Here is a 16,730-nt window from a genome sequence, read left to right on the forward strand (position 1 = left end):
AAATTATATAGGAGTAATTTCATCATTTTGCTAGCATTGGGAGGTACATTGTCATTGTTTTGGTAGTTTAAGGGGTAAATTGTCGCAATTGATAATTTGAGGGGTAAATTACCATTGAAGTGGTAGTTTGAGAGATTAAATGAACTTTACCCTAAAGTTTACAAATTATATATTTTAAGTTGTGTTTGTTTTGAAGTAAAAGGTTTTTTTTGTCAGAGAATATTCTTTAATATCTTCTGATTGAACCCAAATTCGTATTGAAAATCATTATAAAAAACTTGAACAAAAAAAAAAAAAAAATCATCACAATTTTGACTCTAAGAAAATTATGGAAGAAGGCAAAGTACAGAAGATATTGTATTTAGCGATGAATTTCATTATTTACGCATTGGTATTTATACAGAAAACGAGGGAAACAAAGAGTAATTTTATAGTCTACCCTATTATTCCCCTTCCATCCTCCAAAAGCCGATTTAGCGTAATTTCCCAACGAAAAAACAAAAACTTAGAGCAGTAGATGTGAATTGCCAAAACCAAATAACTTAGAGCGCATTTAAAGCGTGAATATATGAGTTATTAAATCAGAGGTTCCAAATGACTAGACAACCCTTTGCTAAAAACAAGATAAAAGAGATTTATGGGCATTTGTTTGGTTAAGTTATCTGAAATAAAGGATAAAATGAGGACTCCATTTTTATGTGCAAGTATTTTGACATGCAGATAAAACAAAAATTTCCCTTTGAGGATAAACAATTGACACTAATTCTACTGTTATAACGGCTTGAGTTGCTAATTGATTCTTAGATTTTACGAAGTCAAAAGAAATCCCAAAATTTGTAGCAAAATATTAACGATACAAAATCACCGGAAAAGGCTTGACAATCTATCAATCTTATTTTGTTAATTTACAAACAGTTCTGTACAAAGTAAAATACATTTGTCTTCGAATTGGCAAGTGAAAAGATACGAAATGATCCGCATGTCTTAAAGTTGCCTGAGATCTAGCTAAAACTAGGGTCATCCAACATCTCAACTACAGGAGCAAACTGCAGAAGAACAATTAACAAGAATGAGAGATGAGAAAATGAACAGGAATGAGAAAATGAATAATGAACAGATGCACCGACCTCATCATTTTCTTCGAAGTGCATTCCATCAACTGCACTGTTCAGCTGGAAATCCCACCCTAGACTGTTCTCAAGCAGCTCCCTAAGTTTCCTCGTCTGTAAGGGTAGAAATATTAGATTAAACTTTAAAAACTTCAGGATTTTCCTCGGAATGAGTAATCAGCATAAAGCAACTACATGGAATTCAAAACAGACAGACTTCATACATTAAATTATCAAAACAAAACACACACACACACACATGCAACTGAAAACTTGACCACATCCATGCCAACGGTATTTGAACCTAATGGCTTCTCCTACAGGATGTAGGGTGAAATCACAGATTTAATCCTATGTGGGTGCATGAATTCTACTTACCTATCAAAAAAGAAATTTAGACAACGCCCTTATTTCGAAATCAGAGAATGGCTACTTATTTTCATTTTCAAGCTGTAGAACACAAGAACCTAAGAACTCTCACATCAAAAAAGAGAAAAAGTAGTACGTAAGATTTCCAACCTCCACTAAGTTCCAATATATACTTAATACCAGCAAAAATATGGCAATCATTTTTGCATATAATTAGCACCTACTTCGGTTTTCATAATTCCAAAATCGTATGAAGATATAGCCGTCTGTATGGAAATGAATTAAATGAGGAACATGAGCTACCAACTAAAAAGAGACCAAAATCCAAAAGTTCAAAACCACCAACATAAATACGTGAGCTATGTTGGAACAAGAGTCAGGTTCATAGCAAATAAATGACTTTGCCCAAGTAGAGCCTATAAATTTTCAAATACCAACCCACCGAGATCCTATCAAAACTGCTTCACAAAAATAAGATGCTAACATGACAACACTATTTGACATCACGATATACTGTTTTAAGAACCTTCTGATATCAACCAGCTGAAACCCTAATAGCAGATTGCCCAAAGTACAATTGTGATTTGTTCTTTCTTTTTCTTTTTTTTTCTTTTTTTTGCAGGGACTATATGGATGTGTTCAGTATAGTTCATGAAATGCCACAAAGCAAATCTATTGTTCATGTAAAATGTAGCTGACAGTTGTAAGCCTACTCTTTCAGGACAAATCTTGTTCCAAACCTAACATAACAAAAGAGCGCCTTAAGCCATAATAATCTAGTTCAGATCCTTATGACTAATTGTAACCTACTTCCTGCAAAATATAAAAAATTTCAAATAATGAATAGATGCACTGGCCTCATCGCCAGCGATGCTGCCTGGTTTATAAATAAAGCAAATGACCTTGACATATGTTTTTGTTTCCTCGGATTTATATATGTTATATAGAGTTATACAGGAAACATATATCCATATGGAATCAATTAAAGTAACAAATAGACATAAAACTGATTTTGCAGTACGAAAACCTCATGATCTTTTGCAGAACAAAAGTAAGAATCGAGGAAAGTATATGGAGAGAAAATGAAAGTCTGGCAAGTTCTCCCAACCCCCAAACAGATAAGAGATTTAACATGAAAAGGCAGGGTTAGTACTCATACCCATGATAGAAGATGTCCGTCAACAGGTGAGGCATCTTGCATCAATGAAAAGAAGTCCTGCAATACATCTCACTAATTAGAAAATAAATTAACATGAGCTAACCTTTTTTTTTTTTTTTTTTTGAGTAAGGAATTTGTACTCGAAACAAGATACAATCAATGTCAGTTTCTGTTGGCAATATTCCTTTAACAAAAGGAGTAAATAAAAGGAACAATAAAAAGTTGGTGTTTCAGAAAAATTCAGTAGATCAATGGAAACATGAAATTAGAAATTTCACTGGCAATAAACATGATTTAATACACGAGAGGCATTACAATTTTCAAAAATGCCCATTCAGCATGGCAGCACAATCATGCATTTAAAGAATGACTTCATAACGTCAGAGACCTACCTTGCAAAGATGGTGCAAAAAGCTATCGGCAGAAAACCATGAATCATCCAGCAGTGTTGATGCCTGTCCCACTGCACCACTGGTATCTGCGCAATCTTTTTGAAGCCCATATTTCAGTTGATAGTAGACAACCTTAATGAACTGTGAGAATTCTATCAGATGTCAGAGTTCATCACAAAAAGAACAGCATGAGCATTGTACTATAATTAAATGAAAGAAGAAATGAGACCTAAATTTGGTGGGCCAGACAACAGAGATTTTGAGCAAGTTGACAACACACATGTCAAATTTAGTGATAAACCAGCCAATCTCATTTCAAGCCTTATTGCATGCAATAATTAAGAATCAAGTCTATAAAGGACTAGATAATTGTTAAAGCACTTTGAGAGTAGAGGACTTCAGCCAATAACTAAAATAAATACTTTACATAAGAGAACAGATACATCAAAAGGCCAATTAATTACATTTTTATATCAACTAGGCCAGGCTGTTAAAACAGTCATCCTTCTGCATTTGGTATATCAATGATTAAACACATATAAGGCTACAATCTAACAGGCAAAATGGCCTCGTATAGAGCAAATCACATATCTAAATCAAGAAGTTGGTAAAGGCCTTGCTATGTTCAGTTTACTTCCTGATTAGATATAATTTAATAATTACATCCCAAACTACAATAATCGTGCATACCCAATAAGATAGCAAGAAATATTTCAAAAAAAAAAAAAACTCAAATTTTGACCATTACCTTTGTGAATAGCTGAGTCCTTGTATGAAAAGGCTGTAAAAAATGTAGACTTTCAGACATAAGAAAAAAAAAAAAAAAAAAAAAAAAAAAAAAAAAAACCCTTAACCAGTGAGAAAGGCAGTTTTGAATGTAAATACAATACAACTCCAAGTACGGTCATTCACATTAAGCCATAATATCACCAATAAATTATCCTATAAAAGAAGTAAAAGCTACTTTTACAATAATAGAGGAACAACAAATTTGTCAAAGAGAGTCACCAGAATCAGATCACCCCCAACAAAGATTATTTCCCTTCTTCTTCTTCTTTTTGTGACAAGGAAACCCCCAAGGAATCAGGTCCTTAAGGATATTTTTCCGGATATGCATAGTATTGCTTGCATAAAGGAGGCTTCCTTGGCATATTACTTGGAGTCATCCAATTATTTCCCTTCAATGGAATGTAAGCTTTATCAGAGATGCTCACGATTGGAAGATGGATGTCATTGCTTCATTTTTTAACTTAGGCTGAGGCAGGGAGGTGAAGACAAGGTCGTTGGGAACCCTCCAAGAGAGGGATGCTTCACATTAGATCTTTCTATAACATCCTTATACCTCATGATAACACCCTCTTCCCTTGAAAGAGTATTTGGCAGCATAAGACCCCCTTGAGAATTGTGTTTTTCGCTTGGATATCCACCGAGAGAAGATCCTCATCGTGGATAACCTAAAGAAACATGTTATTGTGGTTGAATAGTGTTGTATGTGTATGAGGAGTAAAGAGTCCGTGGATCATCTTCTCCTCCATTGTGAGATCGTTAGTGCCTTGTGGAGTGCTATTTCAGCCATGTTGGGTTAGATTGGGTCATACCTAATTGAGTAGTAGACCTTTTTGCTTATTAAAGAGGGGTGGGAGACAGTCCTCAAAGCATAGCAACGTGGAAGATGGTTCTATCCTGACTTTTGTGATGTCTTTGGAGGGAAAGAAATTATAGAAGTTTTTTTTTAAAGACCGTGAGAGGACAGTGGTGGAACATAAGTCTTTCTTTTTCAAAACTCTTTGCCACTAGACAATTGCTTTAAATCTTAATTTTGCACTTTTAATGATATTTCATTTACTTATAAAAAAAAATTAATGATGGGAAACTTAGGACTCAAATCATACTTACAGCTTCAGTACATCCAAATAAAAGGCTAACCAAAGATTTCCACTGCAGAAACGCTTCAAGTGATTGTCCCATCTGCATAATTATGAGATTTCATCACAATTTGACAACAATATCAACATGAAATTGTGTAATATAGATCTGCACATACCAAAAATGCAATAAATGCAAATTGCAGCTCCCCAAGAAGTATGTCTTCAGAACTTCCATAATCTTTTATCAGTAAACTTTCTAATAGTTGTGTCTGAACAGATCAGTGGAGTTCAAAACCCAAATCAGCTAATGCTAAACCGCAGAAAAATCTGTTGAGTTCTATTGTTCTTCAAAAGATGTGGATGAGTTCTTACCTTGTCAAGATTCAAGGAAGTAAGTTCTTGGCCATGAATTCCTTTTTGTTTAATAACTCGTGGAATTGATGTATAGTAACATCTTCTGCTCTGAGACTCGTCAACAGATGTTGAGAACTTACTAGTCTTCAACTGCTCAACTAGTGCTTTCTCCATCGCTGTTTTTGGAGTGTTTTTAACCATCCCAGGTTCACATGCAACAGTAATTTCTCCTCCAATGGGTTCTGTGCACGAAATGTATCATTGAAAATAAGAAGGTAACTAAGAATTGACCATCATAAGAGGCATACCCCTAGTTTTAAAGTCAACAAGAAATCAAGATCATTGAAGAAAATTTTTATAATAATAATAGAGAAAATTTGGCAACCATATTTCAGGCATCCATTGGGCTCAATGAAGTTTGTTAATGGCACAAACTCGTGTTTAGAATTTTAAAACCGTTGCAGAATAATCACCACAAATCTGGTCAGTGCTAAACATAGATTTAACAAACTAAGGGGAACAATTCTGTTTTTGTAAGTACTGAAATTTTACCACAAAGAATGCCTAAAGGGGGCATAATCCAAGTTCATGAAAGTACATGCTACAAACGTATATCAAGCGCTCACATGAAGACTCCCTAAGACGTTTAATTCATAAAAGGTGGTATGAGAGTCAACGATTCGAAGAGGCAAGTGGTAGACATGGTTGTGCTGGCTTCATTCCCATGGTAGGGTGTGATGACTAAGAGAGACTCTTAATGGTGACATATGACAATATTCTAATCCCTTGTTGGGCTCCCATGGTAGAGAATGTTTTGAACCAATACAAAATGCAGAAGATTCATGTATAAGAAAAATGAATGATAAGCAAAGTAGGTCCTATTTGGTACATCAGATTGGTTGGATTAAGTCTCTTGTATACTTTTCGTCTACAATGATTTTGCCTCTTTCTTTGGTGTGTGATGACTAAGAGAGACTCTTGGTGGTGACATATGGCAATATTCTAATCCCTTGTTGGGCTCCCATGGTAGAGAATGTTTGGAACCTATACAAAATGCAGAAGATTCCTGTATAAGAAAAATGAATGATAAGCAAAGTAGGCCCTATGTGGTACATCAGATTGGTTGGATTACGTCTCTTGTATACTTTTCGTGTACAATGATTTTGCCTCTCTTTTTGTGTGCATGTGCACGTCTTTGTGTGCGCAACTATGCATGTATTTACATGCCTTGTAGACATATAAAATCAAATTTTTTTGAGCCAGGGATGTAAATTCCTTTCAATATCTCACTCTTTGGACATCTTCAATAAACATTCTATTGGAAAATAGAACTCCTGCTCATAAGTGGAAGATTATCTCTTCTTACAGTTCCATTTCCCCATACAATATATAATTGATGAGCTGCATTGGATACGACAATAGAAGAATAAAGATACACCACGCAGCAAGACACTACTTTGACTTGTTGAAGCTTTTCATTTTCACGAAGTTTCCAACAACCAGTACCCATTAAGCATCCAACACACCAAGTAATTTCAAAAGAAAAACTACATAAAATTGATTGCAAAAGCAATGATGAATGCAGTTTAAAAATAAAGAATGCCAAGCCTCCAAACACAAGCAACGATATTAAAGAAATTCCTAATGGAATGTACCAAACTGTGGCGTGAAGAGCCCTAGAGGTAGTTAGAGAATACCAATTCGTTCAATAACGCTCTTAGTAATAAAATTTGATAAGTGTTTCCAATCTCCATACTGGCTTAGATTGTAAGGACCCAATTGTCTGTCAAACTCCAAACTTTTAACTGCTTGACAATATCTCTCTTCCTTAATGGGTGAAAATGAGAGAGAGAGAGAGAGAGAAAAAGAGAGGATAAACAAACAAACAAACAAAAAAAAAACATTAGTATCTAATGCATTCAGATACTTATAAAAAAATATATATAACACGTTCAGATCAATAAGATATAAAAAGAAAATAAAATAATATCTAATACAAATTCAGATCTATAGGATTTATATTCAAAGCCTCAGACAATATTTCAAGTTTCAAATCAGATAGCTTGGATTTAGTACTGATGAAACCGAATGGCACAATAGCTATAAATCATATACATCTTCACCTATCAAAATAAAATCTTAGCGCTGAATCTCCTATTGCTCAATAATTTGAACAAATTGGAACTCTTAAGTGGTAAACTTAACCATGTGAAGGAGGCCTGCCCCCCTTTAGCTGTACTTTTGCGTCCCCCTACATCACTTAATATGTGTTGTTACTTGTCAGCCATAAGCATGCGAAAAGATGAAGTCAACTCGGGATTCTGACTGTACTACAAGCTTTCCATATCCATTTTGTATGGCTAGATAGCCTAGATTCAACAAAATAACATAAGGCCTCTAAGCTTAGTCAATTTCATTCTACCCATTCAAGCTCACATGTCAGTTCTGTTTCATCCCAAATAAAAACTAGCTTTCTTCTTTTATATTTTAGAAACTTTGTAGAGTCTTGCTGCCATCCTATCATATGCATCACAAACAAAAAAAAAACAAAAAAAATAAACAAATAAAATGCACGACTAAAATGATTGCATACCTCTTCTTCCGATATTTTGACTAATCGTTCCTCCTTTTGATCCCACCTCCGAACAATTACCTGTTGCAGGTCATTCCATCACCCACGCTTTAAGATCTTTTGAAAACAACTTGCTATTAATTTTGGATACACATTCCTTTATCTAATCTTTTCATAGTTAAGATAAAGCAACAGCAAAATGATTGTGACCTTATGCAATGGCAATTGGCAGGACACTAGTAGGCATATTGGCTTCAAATGATAGTGAAATGTTTACATTGATACACACATTAATGAAATTGGAAAAGTTTTACACCCTCTACCAATTTCAATGGAGCATGTCCCATCAATTCACTGTGTCATGCATTAACATCACAAGACCAGTAGAGCTTTCCATGGTAGATGAATCAAAATTCCTTTTCTTCCATCTTTATTTTTTTTTTTTTTTTTTTTTGGTTAGTTGGAAAACAAGCAATGAAAATTGAGCAGCAGTATACAACACTCTGATAAATTCTATACTGTTTAACAAACTGGTGCAAGGAACAAATCAACATTTGGAAGATTCCACATGAAGCTAAGTGAAGGAATATAACTTATCAAAAAGGGAAGGAAACATGTGTTCCAAACCTCAGAGGGGCTAGCGTCAATAAAGAAGCCAATAATTGGCGAGAACTCCTTGCCATCTCTACATGTAACAAATATTATGAGATAGATTTACAGATAAAAATGGCATAAAGATGTGATAATCAAATAAAATGAAACATAAGGGTTTTGATAATAGGAACATTTATAAATCAACAATTCATAAACAGTGGTTAATTATGCTCAGTATTCAATCATCACATTATGCATCATACACTAAAATCAAAGCTCTTAGACCTGAGTAAGCACTATTACCATGAAAAAGAAAAACATTACTACCACTAAATATTCAAGTTGAAAACAACTCAAATTTTATAACACTTTCACCAACCCCACAGCGTGTGCACAATCTTCTTTTTTCCTTTTGGAATATGCCAGGTGTCTGCACTAGCATTCACTCTCCTGTCAGATTTTTTGTAATTTGAATTCGGATGAATTATTAACAGCCTCATAGAAGTACAACAAGGCCCTCCACCTACTCTAATTTTGTATGAATTTATTTAGCCATTTAGGGGAAGTTTAAGTTCATATGTATCTCATCCAAGAAAAACATAACAGATGAATAACACCTGATTAACATAGTGAATGCTGACAGGCAGAAGGGACTCAGAGTCTCATTTTACTGAAATATAATGACATGTAAGATGACAACCGCAATGGAAGACTAAAGGATGAGATATGCTAAAGCCTCAGTTAATACTTGACGATCAACTCAATATCTGTAAATATAGTTTAAGAAGAGGATGGACGGTGAAGTTTTGGGTTCAAGACCCACCTCATGCTCATGGAACCTACCTATCAAAAAAATAAATACATATCTTTAGGTAGGTCCCTGAATGTTGAATATTGTTAGAAGACTATGACAGAATGATTTTAGTGACATTCTAATTAGAGCAGAACAGTTAATGTAAAACATTCCAAAGCAAGAACATTAAATAGCCAACTCAAGCACGCATGCTGAAGGAAGAAAATTTGACCACTAACAAACTAATAGGTCATATGTTGCTAAGCTGAACACTGTTCTTTGATAATTTTTTTTTTTTGTTGAATAAATAAATTAATTAATTAATTAAAAAAAAAAAAAAAAAAAACTCTGTATGTTCAAAAAGGAGGATGATAAAAAGAGAAAACAAAATAAAGTAACCTGCTCGATGAACTATAATACACAAAATGAGGACCTGGAGGAATCATCTTAATACCCTTAAAATTAGGCCCAGCAGAAAGCATCTGCAAGATATAATCAAAATGTTAGTGCAAGAAAAAAAAAATGAAATTGTAGGCCTTTTACGGGATTACACATATATGACAAAGCATAAACAGCTTCACACAATCCAACTTGGATAAAAAAAAATATAAAATATAAAACTTTACAAGCGTAATTTAAATTATTCTTCATTTAACAACAACAATGTTTCTCTCTTTTTACCTACACTTTCTCAGCAACCAAACAAACCAATTTAAAAAACTATACCCTCCGTTTGCTCTTAAACGCTAGTCTCGTTTCATTTCTCAAGTAGATGATCAATATGATAAAATAAAAAAAATAAATAAATTAAAAAAAAAAAAAAATAAATGCAGTATTCAAACTTCAGGTTTTTAACTTCGTTTTTTTCTTTCTTTACACTTTCTCAGGAACCAAGCATAGAACTTGACTTGACCTGACTATCGAGGCCCACGACGTTGTACTGAGGAACATCGAGGAGGAGAAGTGTAGCGCCGTGCTTTACGAGCCCTAAAGCTGCGTCGGGATCCATGCCTGCAAATTCAGCAAATTCGGCTTCGATTTGAATCTTCTAGTTTTTCAACTTTTTTGTTAGAACTGTGAAGAGTAACGCGCGCACATTCTGAGAGAGAGAGAGAGAGAGAGAGAGAGAGAAGCCTCTCGTGCACGTGACGCAAAAAGATTAATTCGCATTTTACCCCCCTTGAGGTTTTATAATTTTCATTTCTCCACCTGAACAGCTGAACCAATCTTTATTGTCCTTTTTTCTGAAAATAATACAACTAATTTGGAAGTCCCGCTTATTATGAGTAATTCTATATAAGTCTATCTTGTGGCACTATTGTGTCCCTTCAAAAATTATGTAGCTTTTAAATAATTATTTAATTAAAATTTAATAATGATAAATCACATGCTCAATGATAATCTTAAGAACCACATCATTTTTAGAGAGACACAAGAGTAATACAAAAGGAACTTGTATCATTACTCTGTTTTATTATGCAAATTGAGTTAGTTGCCACATTAACATTTTTGACACATAATATTGACATTACATTTTTATTTTATTAAAAAAAAATTAAAACCTAAAAATAATCTAGAAAAAAAAAAAAAAAAAAAAAAAACTCCCTTGTGCCTGTGGGGGTGCCACCTTGGGGAATTTTGTTTTCCTTTTTAAAGATTTTATTTTTAAGTTTAATTTTGTATATATTCTTTTAATAAAATTAAAAAATATATATTATTTTAATGTGATGTGTTAAAAGTATTATGTGACACTCACGGTTGTCGCATCATTGGACAGAAAATACATGGAATAATCCATTTCAAATTCACGAAATATTTAAGGTCTTAAAGTTAATTTTTAAAAACCGATGAAGTGACGACAAAAAACGCATTTACTAAGAGATTTATTATACGTTTACCTTAAAATATTGATCAAACTGAAAAATATTTTTCAATTGACTAAAGAAAATAACATTCACGAAGCGTAAAAATTTTTTTTACGCTTCTCATATGAGTAAATTAGTTTCCGTTGCTTTTGTACTAGATCTCAACCCCACCACTACTGAATACCTCTATTCTCACACACTCGTTTTCTTTGTAACTCTTTATTGTTGTCTCTCTCTTTCTCATAACTCCTCAAATTATGTGAACAATATAAGAAATATTTGACAAATTTTCGTACGAGCCAAATGTCAAAAAAAAATGTTTTTTTTTTTTTTGAACCATTCTTGGGATTGCGCAAATAATTAACAAGCTTGATTTTTCTTAAACTAATATCCATCAAGAAGTTGTATTTTCAAACAACAATTAAAACAAAAATAATTTTTTACATTAAAGTTGTATGATTTTTCTTCAAAATCAAGCAATCCTTTCAATGAAAATAAATCAAACTAACAAGAAAGGAGTTAAAGTTTTTTACCAAAATTTTCTCCTCCTTTTTTGGTTGGGCAAAAACCTCATTATTCAGTCTTTCTTTCCTTTTCCTTTCTTTCTCTCCCCCATTTTCTCCCATGCCCGAATTGCCCTTTATATAGGCTTAAAAAAGCCTTGGGCCATAATTGAACTTGCCTGATCATGATTATATGAGCTAGGTTAATACACGACGAATTTGTTTGGTTTCATGAAATAGGTAAATTGGTGGGGTGACACGCGGACATCCATGTGTCATCCCCCCAATAAACAAGGCCTATTGGGCCGAAAATAGGGTTTTGGGTCCATACCAAGCCCATTCAATTATCTTGGCCAATTACATGTTCTCTCGGTCCAAAATTAAAGCTAAAATTTTAATGGGCTTAAATTTCAAATTTTCAAAAATTTAAGCCTATATCTTTTTCAATTTTCTTTTATTCCTCAAAATAGGCGAAAATCTCTTAGGTTAGCAGAATATTTGTCCAAATGGGCTAAAGTCAATCTCTTTTTTTTTTTTTTTTTTTTTTTTTTTTTAACAATTACTAATATAAAAGTGAATAGACGGTGTCATGTCAGCATAAAGCATAAGAAGTGATCTGTGGTTTTTACAAATCTCCGTCATTGTTTTCAAACTAAATGCAACAAAATTTGTCAAATCAACATTTATCACTTCATTTAGATACCATATTTATCATCATGTATCACCTAATTATTTATGGAAAATTTTGATAACAGTTAGAGAAATGTTATTTAACATTATTCCAATATTCTTATAACATTTTCAGTTGTCATGACATGCTCAATTCACTTTTGAATTTTTTTATGACATATCCGCATAATGGGAGAAAGAAATTCGAATTAGTAACCTCCACTTTATGAGACATGATCCTCAGCTGATTGAGCTACCCTTTAAAGACTCATAAAGTAGTAATTGAGATTTAAAAACACTAACAAATTATTGGTCATTAACCAGAGACACAAACCGAGGAAGACTGGAGAGAATCTAGCGTAGAAAATAATACATTTAAAACGGATTGACATGAGATATATTGGTTACAAGATAATTGATCACATCCTTCACATTACTCCCAACAGACTACAAGATGAACAGATTGTTAGCGATCGTTAATCTCAAACATTGTTGATCTTGAACATCGAGTGGTTGGAAATGATGACGTCTGATTTTAAATATCGACTGTTTTTGAACTTGAACTTTGGCTATTATGACCGAAATTTGAACATTGACATTGGTTACTTTGGCCAAGACTTTAACGCCAGCAACTTTTGGCCAACTATGAGCCTTAAATGAGCCACATATGCATATTTGCACCCCTTTTTTTTTTTTTTAACCTTGCATCATTCTGACTTATGAGGATACCACTTTCTAAAACACCCCTTCACTTTTCTATAAACGACCATGGAAGACAAAGAAGAAGATTGTTGGTACATTTTTTAGTATGGTGCGAACGCTTTTATTCAAATTGGTTTGATCTTCACTTTTAGTCCTTCATGCTCCAAAAATATATGCAAAACAATGGATGGTCAAGAGAATTCGTTGGGAGTGTGCCGATAGATCCTTCTCCGATGCCTAAGTCAATTCTTTTGATCAATATGTATGCCCAATACAAGATAATTGAGTCGAGGGTTCATACCTGTCGTGGGGGCCTATTTATAGGCTAAGTAGTTGAGCCAAATATGGTACCTTGGCTAGGGATCCAGGATCTGATATGGATGAGTAATTTGCGCATGATTGGAGCCTTTAATGCCATTTATCCTTATTTAGAAAAATACTCCCCCTTTCGCCATTACTACATATCCTGTGAATCAGGGAATTCAAACTTAATCGTATTTGCTCATAGATTCCTTTCTTGGAGGGAACGCTAACCTTCCTGGGATACCAGGCGTTTAATTCTCGGGACTGCCTTCTTATCCCAGGAGGCACGTGTTCTCAATAATCCTTTTGCCAACCGACTGATCACATTATTCTGAGACATAAGGCTGTTGATACTCTCGACCCCTTGCTCTTGCAGAACAAGCCCATGGGCCTGTGTTGATGATTTTATCTATAACAAAGATAACCTTTGTAACAAGAAAATGACACTACCTTCACGTTTGCTGAATGCAATGCTGAACATGATGAGATCTACAATTTTTTATTTATTTATTTTTAGTCAAATACGATGCAAGATCTATGGTGAGGAGATCTGCAAAATCTTGACATAAACCAAAAGAAGGAGAAATAAAATTCACAAGACAACAAATAAAATTCACAAGACCACAGGACCACTGGATTGACATTGACGTTAGCCTAAATGGTTTTGATACCAAACATTTTAAATCATTAATTATTTAAAAAATTTATAATAACAAAAAATAAAAAAAATAAAAAATTTAATCATTGCTTTAACAAGTTTCAAATCTAGAAATTATCTTTGAAGTTATAAGAAGACTTATTATTAGAGTAGACCTATCGTGGTAGACCCTCAAAGCCTGTCTTGTCAGTTGTCGTAGTCAAGTGGGCACCGGTTGGTAATATTCATATTTTAACAAGTTTCAAATCTAGAAATTATCTTTGAAGTTATAAGGAGACTTAGTATTAGAGTAGACCTATCGTGGTAGACCTGCAAAGCCTGTCTTGTCGTAGTCAAGTGGGCACCGGTTGGTAATATTCATATTTTCTTTAGACTTTATTAGAAGATCATATTCTACAAGAACCTCATGATTTTATGCCAACTACTACTATAAGGACTACAAGTTCACAACAGTAGTCTAGAGTTATAGGGGCTGTTTGGCATTGGATAGTGGTTGGTACTGTAATAAAATTTGATTAATGTAAAAAAAAAGTAAAAATATTTTATATAAAAAAGTTATTTTTTATTTTTTTATTTTTTCTATTTTGTAGTATTTTTTTATTTAAATAATAATTAAAAGTAATTGATATGGTGTAAAAAATAAAAATATTAAAAATTAATTTAAAAATAAATAGTATTAAGTGTTTTTTAGACCTATCGTGGTAGGCCCGCAAAGCCTCTCTTGTCATAGTCAACTAGTCAAGTGGGCACCTGTTAATCACGGTCATAATTTCTTTAGACTTTATGAGAGGATCATATTTTACAAGAACCTCATGATTTTATGCCATGGCCAACTACTAAAAGGACTACAACTGTCGTTGAGTGATAGCTTAATTGGTTGGAGATCACGTTTTATGAAGTTGGGGTCACTAATTCGAATTTCTCCTCCCCTTTTGTGTAGACATGTTAAAAAAAAAAAAAAAAAAAAAGGACTACAATTATAGCCGTGGGCGTCAAGTCTAAAAATGATCTCTGGAGTTATTAAGAGCATTTTCAATGGAAGAATCAAATATTACTTTTATTTAAAATGACTTTTTAAATGTTTAAAAAACTCCCTACATTAGATTAGCCAAAAAAAAAAATGTAAAATAAATACTTGATTGGAAGAGTTAAAAAAAACTAAATGTAGCGGCATTTTTTAAGGTAGCCATTTTATTTTTTATTGTTTCTCTCACCTGTTTTTTCTTTTTTTCAAAACTTTCCCATTTTTCCTCACATGTTCTTTTTTTTTTTTTCAAAATTTTTCTCATTTTTAATAATATTTAAATGATATAGATAAAAATATAGTTAATCGGATGTAGATGCATTTAAAAATTTATTAGCTAAATTAGATAAAAGTGAGTTTTGAGGAATTATTTTATGTAAGAATTTGGCTCCTCCATTGAAAATGCTCTAAGAGCATTATTAACGGCCTCATTAAAATTATTTTTCGATGAAAAAGCTCTAAAACCCCCCCTTATCCTCATTATTTTGCTGGGAAAAAAAAAAAAATTGTGAGTAAACCATTCTTCTTTGTATAAGTCTATAATGGTGATTAATTAGGAGTAATATTTACTCACCAAATACATAAAAATTAATTAAAAACTTGTATTTCCTCTCTCCTCCTTTTCTTTTCCTTTTCTTGCCCATGCATCTCTTCATTTTCTTTGCATTTTCTCATCCATTTTGCTTAGCGCAATTTCTGAAAAAGCATCATTTTCTCTTCACAAGTGCATATCTTAATTTTGAGTCTCACGTCACCGTCTGCCGGGTTTCACGTTGTAAAAAATTTCAAAAATATGATTATGAAAAATACAAATTTTTTTAAAAATATTATCGTTAGAATAAGATAAATATTTAAAAATATGACTGTTAAAAAAATCCAAACATTTAAAAATATAAAAGTTAGAGAAATGATAGTAGTAGACAGTGGCAGATCTAAGAATTTGTATTAATTAGGAGGTGCGAAACTATAATAATATTAAAAAAAAAAATTGGAGGGGCGAGAGAAGGAAGAGTAGGGTTAGAGTCAAGAAAACTAAAAAAATTACCCTTCAAAAAAAATTTTCAAAATTTTTTGAAGGGGCACCCCCTTTATATCCGCCTATGGTAATAGTGGGTTTCAAGTCTAAAAATGATTTAAGAATACTTATTAGAGCACTTATAATGGCTTAATTATTTCTTATTTTTATCTAAAATAGATAAGCAAAAGATTAAAAAACTCTCTACATCGGATTATGCATCTCAAATGCAAAATATATTCACCATGTAGAAGACACTGTTCACATATTCATCTCATTAATATATTATTTTTTTCTCTACATTTATTTTTATCAAAATTTTCTTCTACTATTTTTCTAAAAAAAAATTCTATTATTTCTCTCTACACGTCTTTTTTTTTTTTTTTTAAGTTGAAAAATAAGATCTTTAGGAAATATATTGTCTTTATAAAATAAATAATTAGATGTATGATATTTTTTAAAATTTATTAGGTAAACTAAATAAAATGAATTTTAATTAATCATTTTGTATATAAATATACATATGATTCGTATGAATGCTCTCGTTAAAGTAGCCGCCGCGATTTAAGAATAGAATCATCTCGGATAGGCGACTTTATTAAAAGACAAAGAAGGTGCAGAAAAAGATGGGATTTTATTTCGGCTTAGCCTGTCTTATCGTAGTCAAGTGGCCAAGTGATCATAATTTCTTTTGACTTTTTATTTGAAAATTTGTCTTCTGCACCAAGCTGTGTTTGGCAATTGAAGAAAAAAAAAAAAAAAAAAAAAAAGGTGGCACAAT

At 32.8% G+C, this 16,730-nt stretch overlaps 1 protein-coding gene across 2 annotated transcripts; it reads right to left on the minus strand.

Moving 5' to 3' along the window:
• Positions 1-818: 818 nt before the first annotated feature.
• On the minus strand, positions 819-10,261 carry LOC132180879 (AAR2 protein family). 2 transcript variants are annotated; one of them, XM_059593863.2, is made up of 13 exons: positions 10,124-10,261; positions 9,610-9,692; positions 8,451-8,508; positions 7,845-7,904; positions 6,949-7,078; positions 5,270-5,493; positions 5,074-5,166; positions 4,926-4,997; positions 3,778-3,810; positions 3,030-3,170; positions 2,638-2,694; positions 1,128-1,223; positions 819-1,046 (listed from the first exon to the last, which is right to left on the minus strand). In XM_059593863.2, exons 1-13 carry the CDS (start codon positions 10,217-10,219, stop codon positions 1,002-1,004), a joined length of 1,188 nt encoding a protein of 395 aa, XP_059449846.2. In that variant the 5' UTR covers positions 10,220-10,261; the 3' UTR covers positions 819-1,001. The 2 variants fall into 2 exon arrangements, with proteins under 2 accessions (XP_059449846.2, XP_059449847.2); XM_059593864.2 differs by lacking the exon at positions 819-1,046 and having other exon boundaries at positions 1,134-1,223; positions 3,030-3,124.
• Between the last annotated feature and the right edge of the window lie 6,469 nt (positions 10,262-16,730).

This window comes from Corylus avellana, chromosome 5 (assembly GCF_965113065.1).
Source record: "Corylus avellana chromosome 5, dhCorAvel1.hap1.2, whole genome shotgun sequence".
NCBI classification, from domain to species: Eukaryota; Viridiplantae; Streptophyta; class Magnoliopsida; order Fagales; family Betulaceae; genus Corylus; species Corylus avellana.

Excerpts from the sequence above, each read along its gene's own strand:
- LOC132180879 (XM_059593863.2), bottom strand. The coding sequence starts at position 10,219 with ATGGATCCCGACGCAGCTTTAGGGCTCGTAAAGCACGGCGCTACACTT. Across the intron at positions 9,693-10,123 it reads TCGTGGGCCTCGATAGTCAG|ATGCTTTCTGCTGGGCCTAA; the intron begins GTCAAGTCAAGT and ends TATATCTTGCAG. Across the intron at positions 5,167-5,269 it reads CTTCCTTGAATCTTGACAAG|ACACAACTATTAGAAAGTTT; the intron begins GTAAGAACTCAT and ends TGATCTGTTCAG.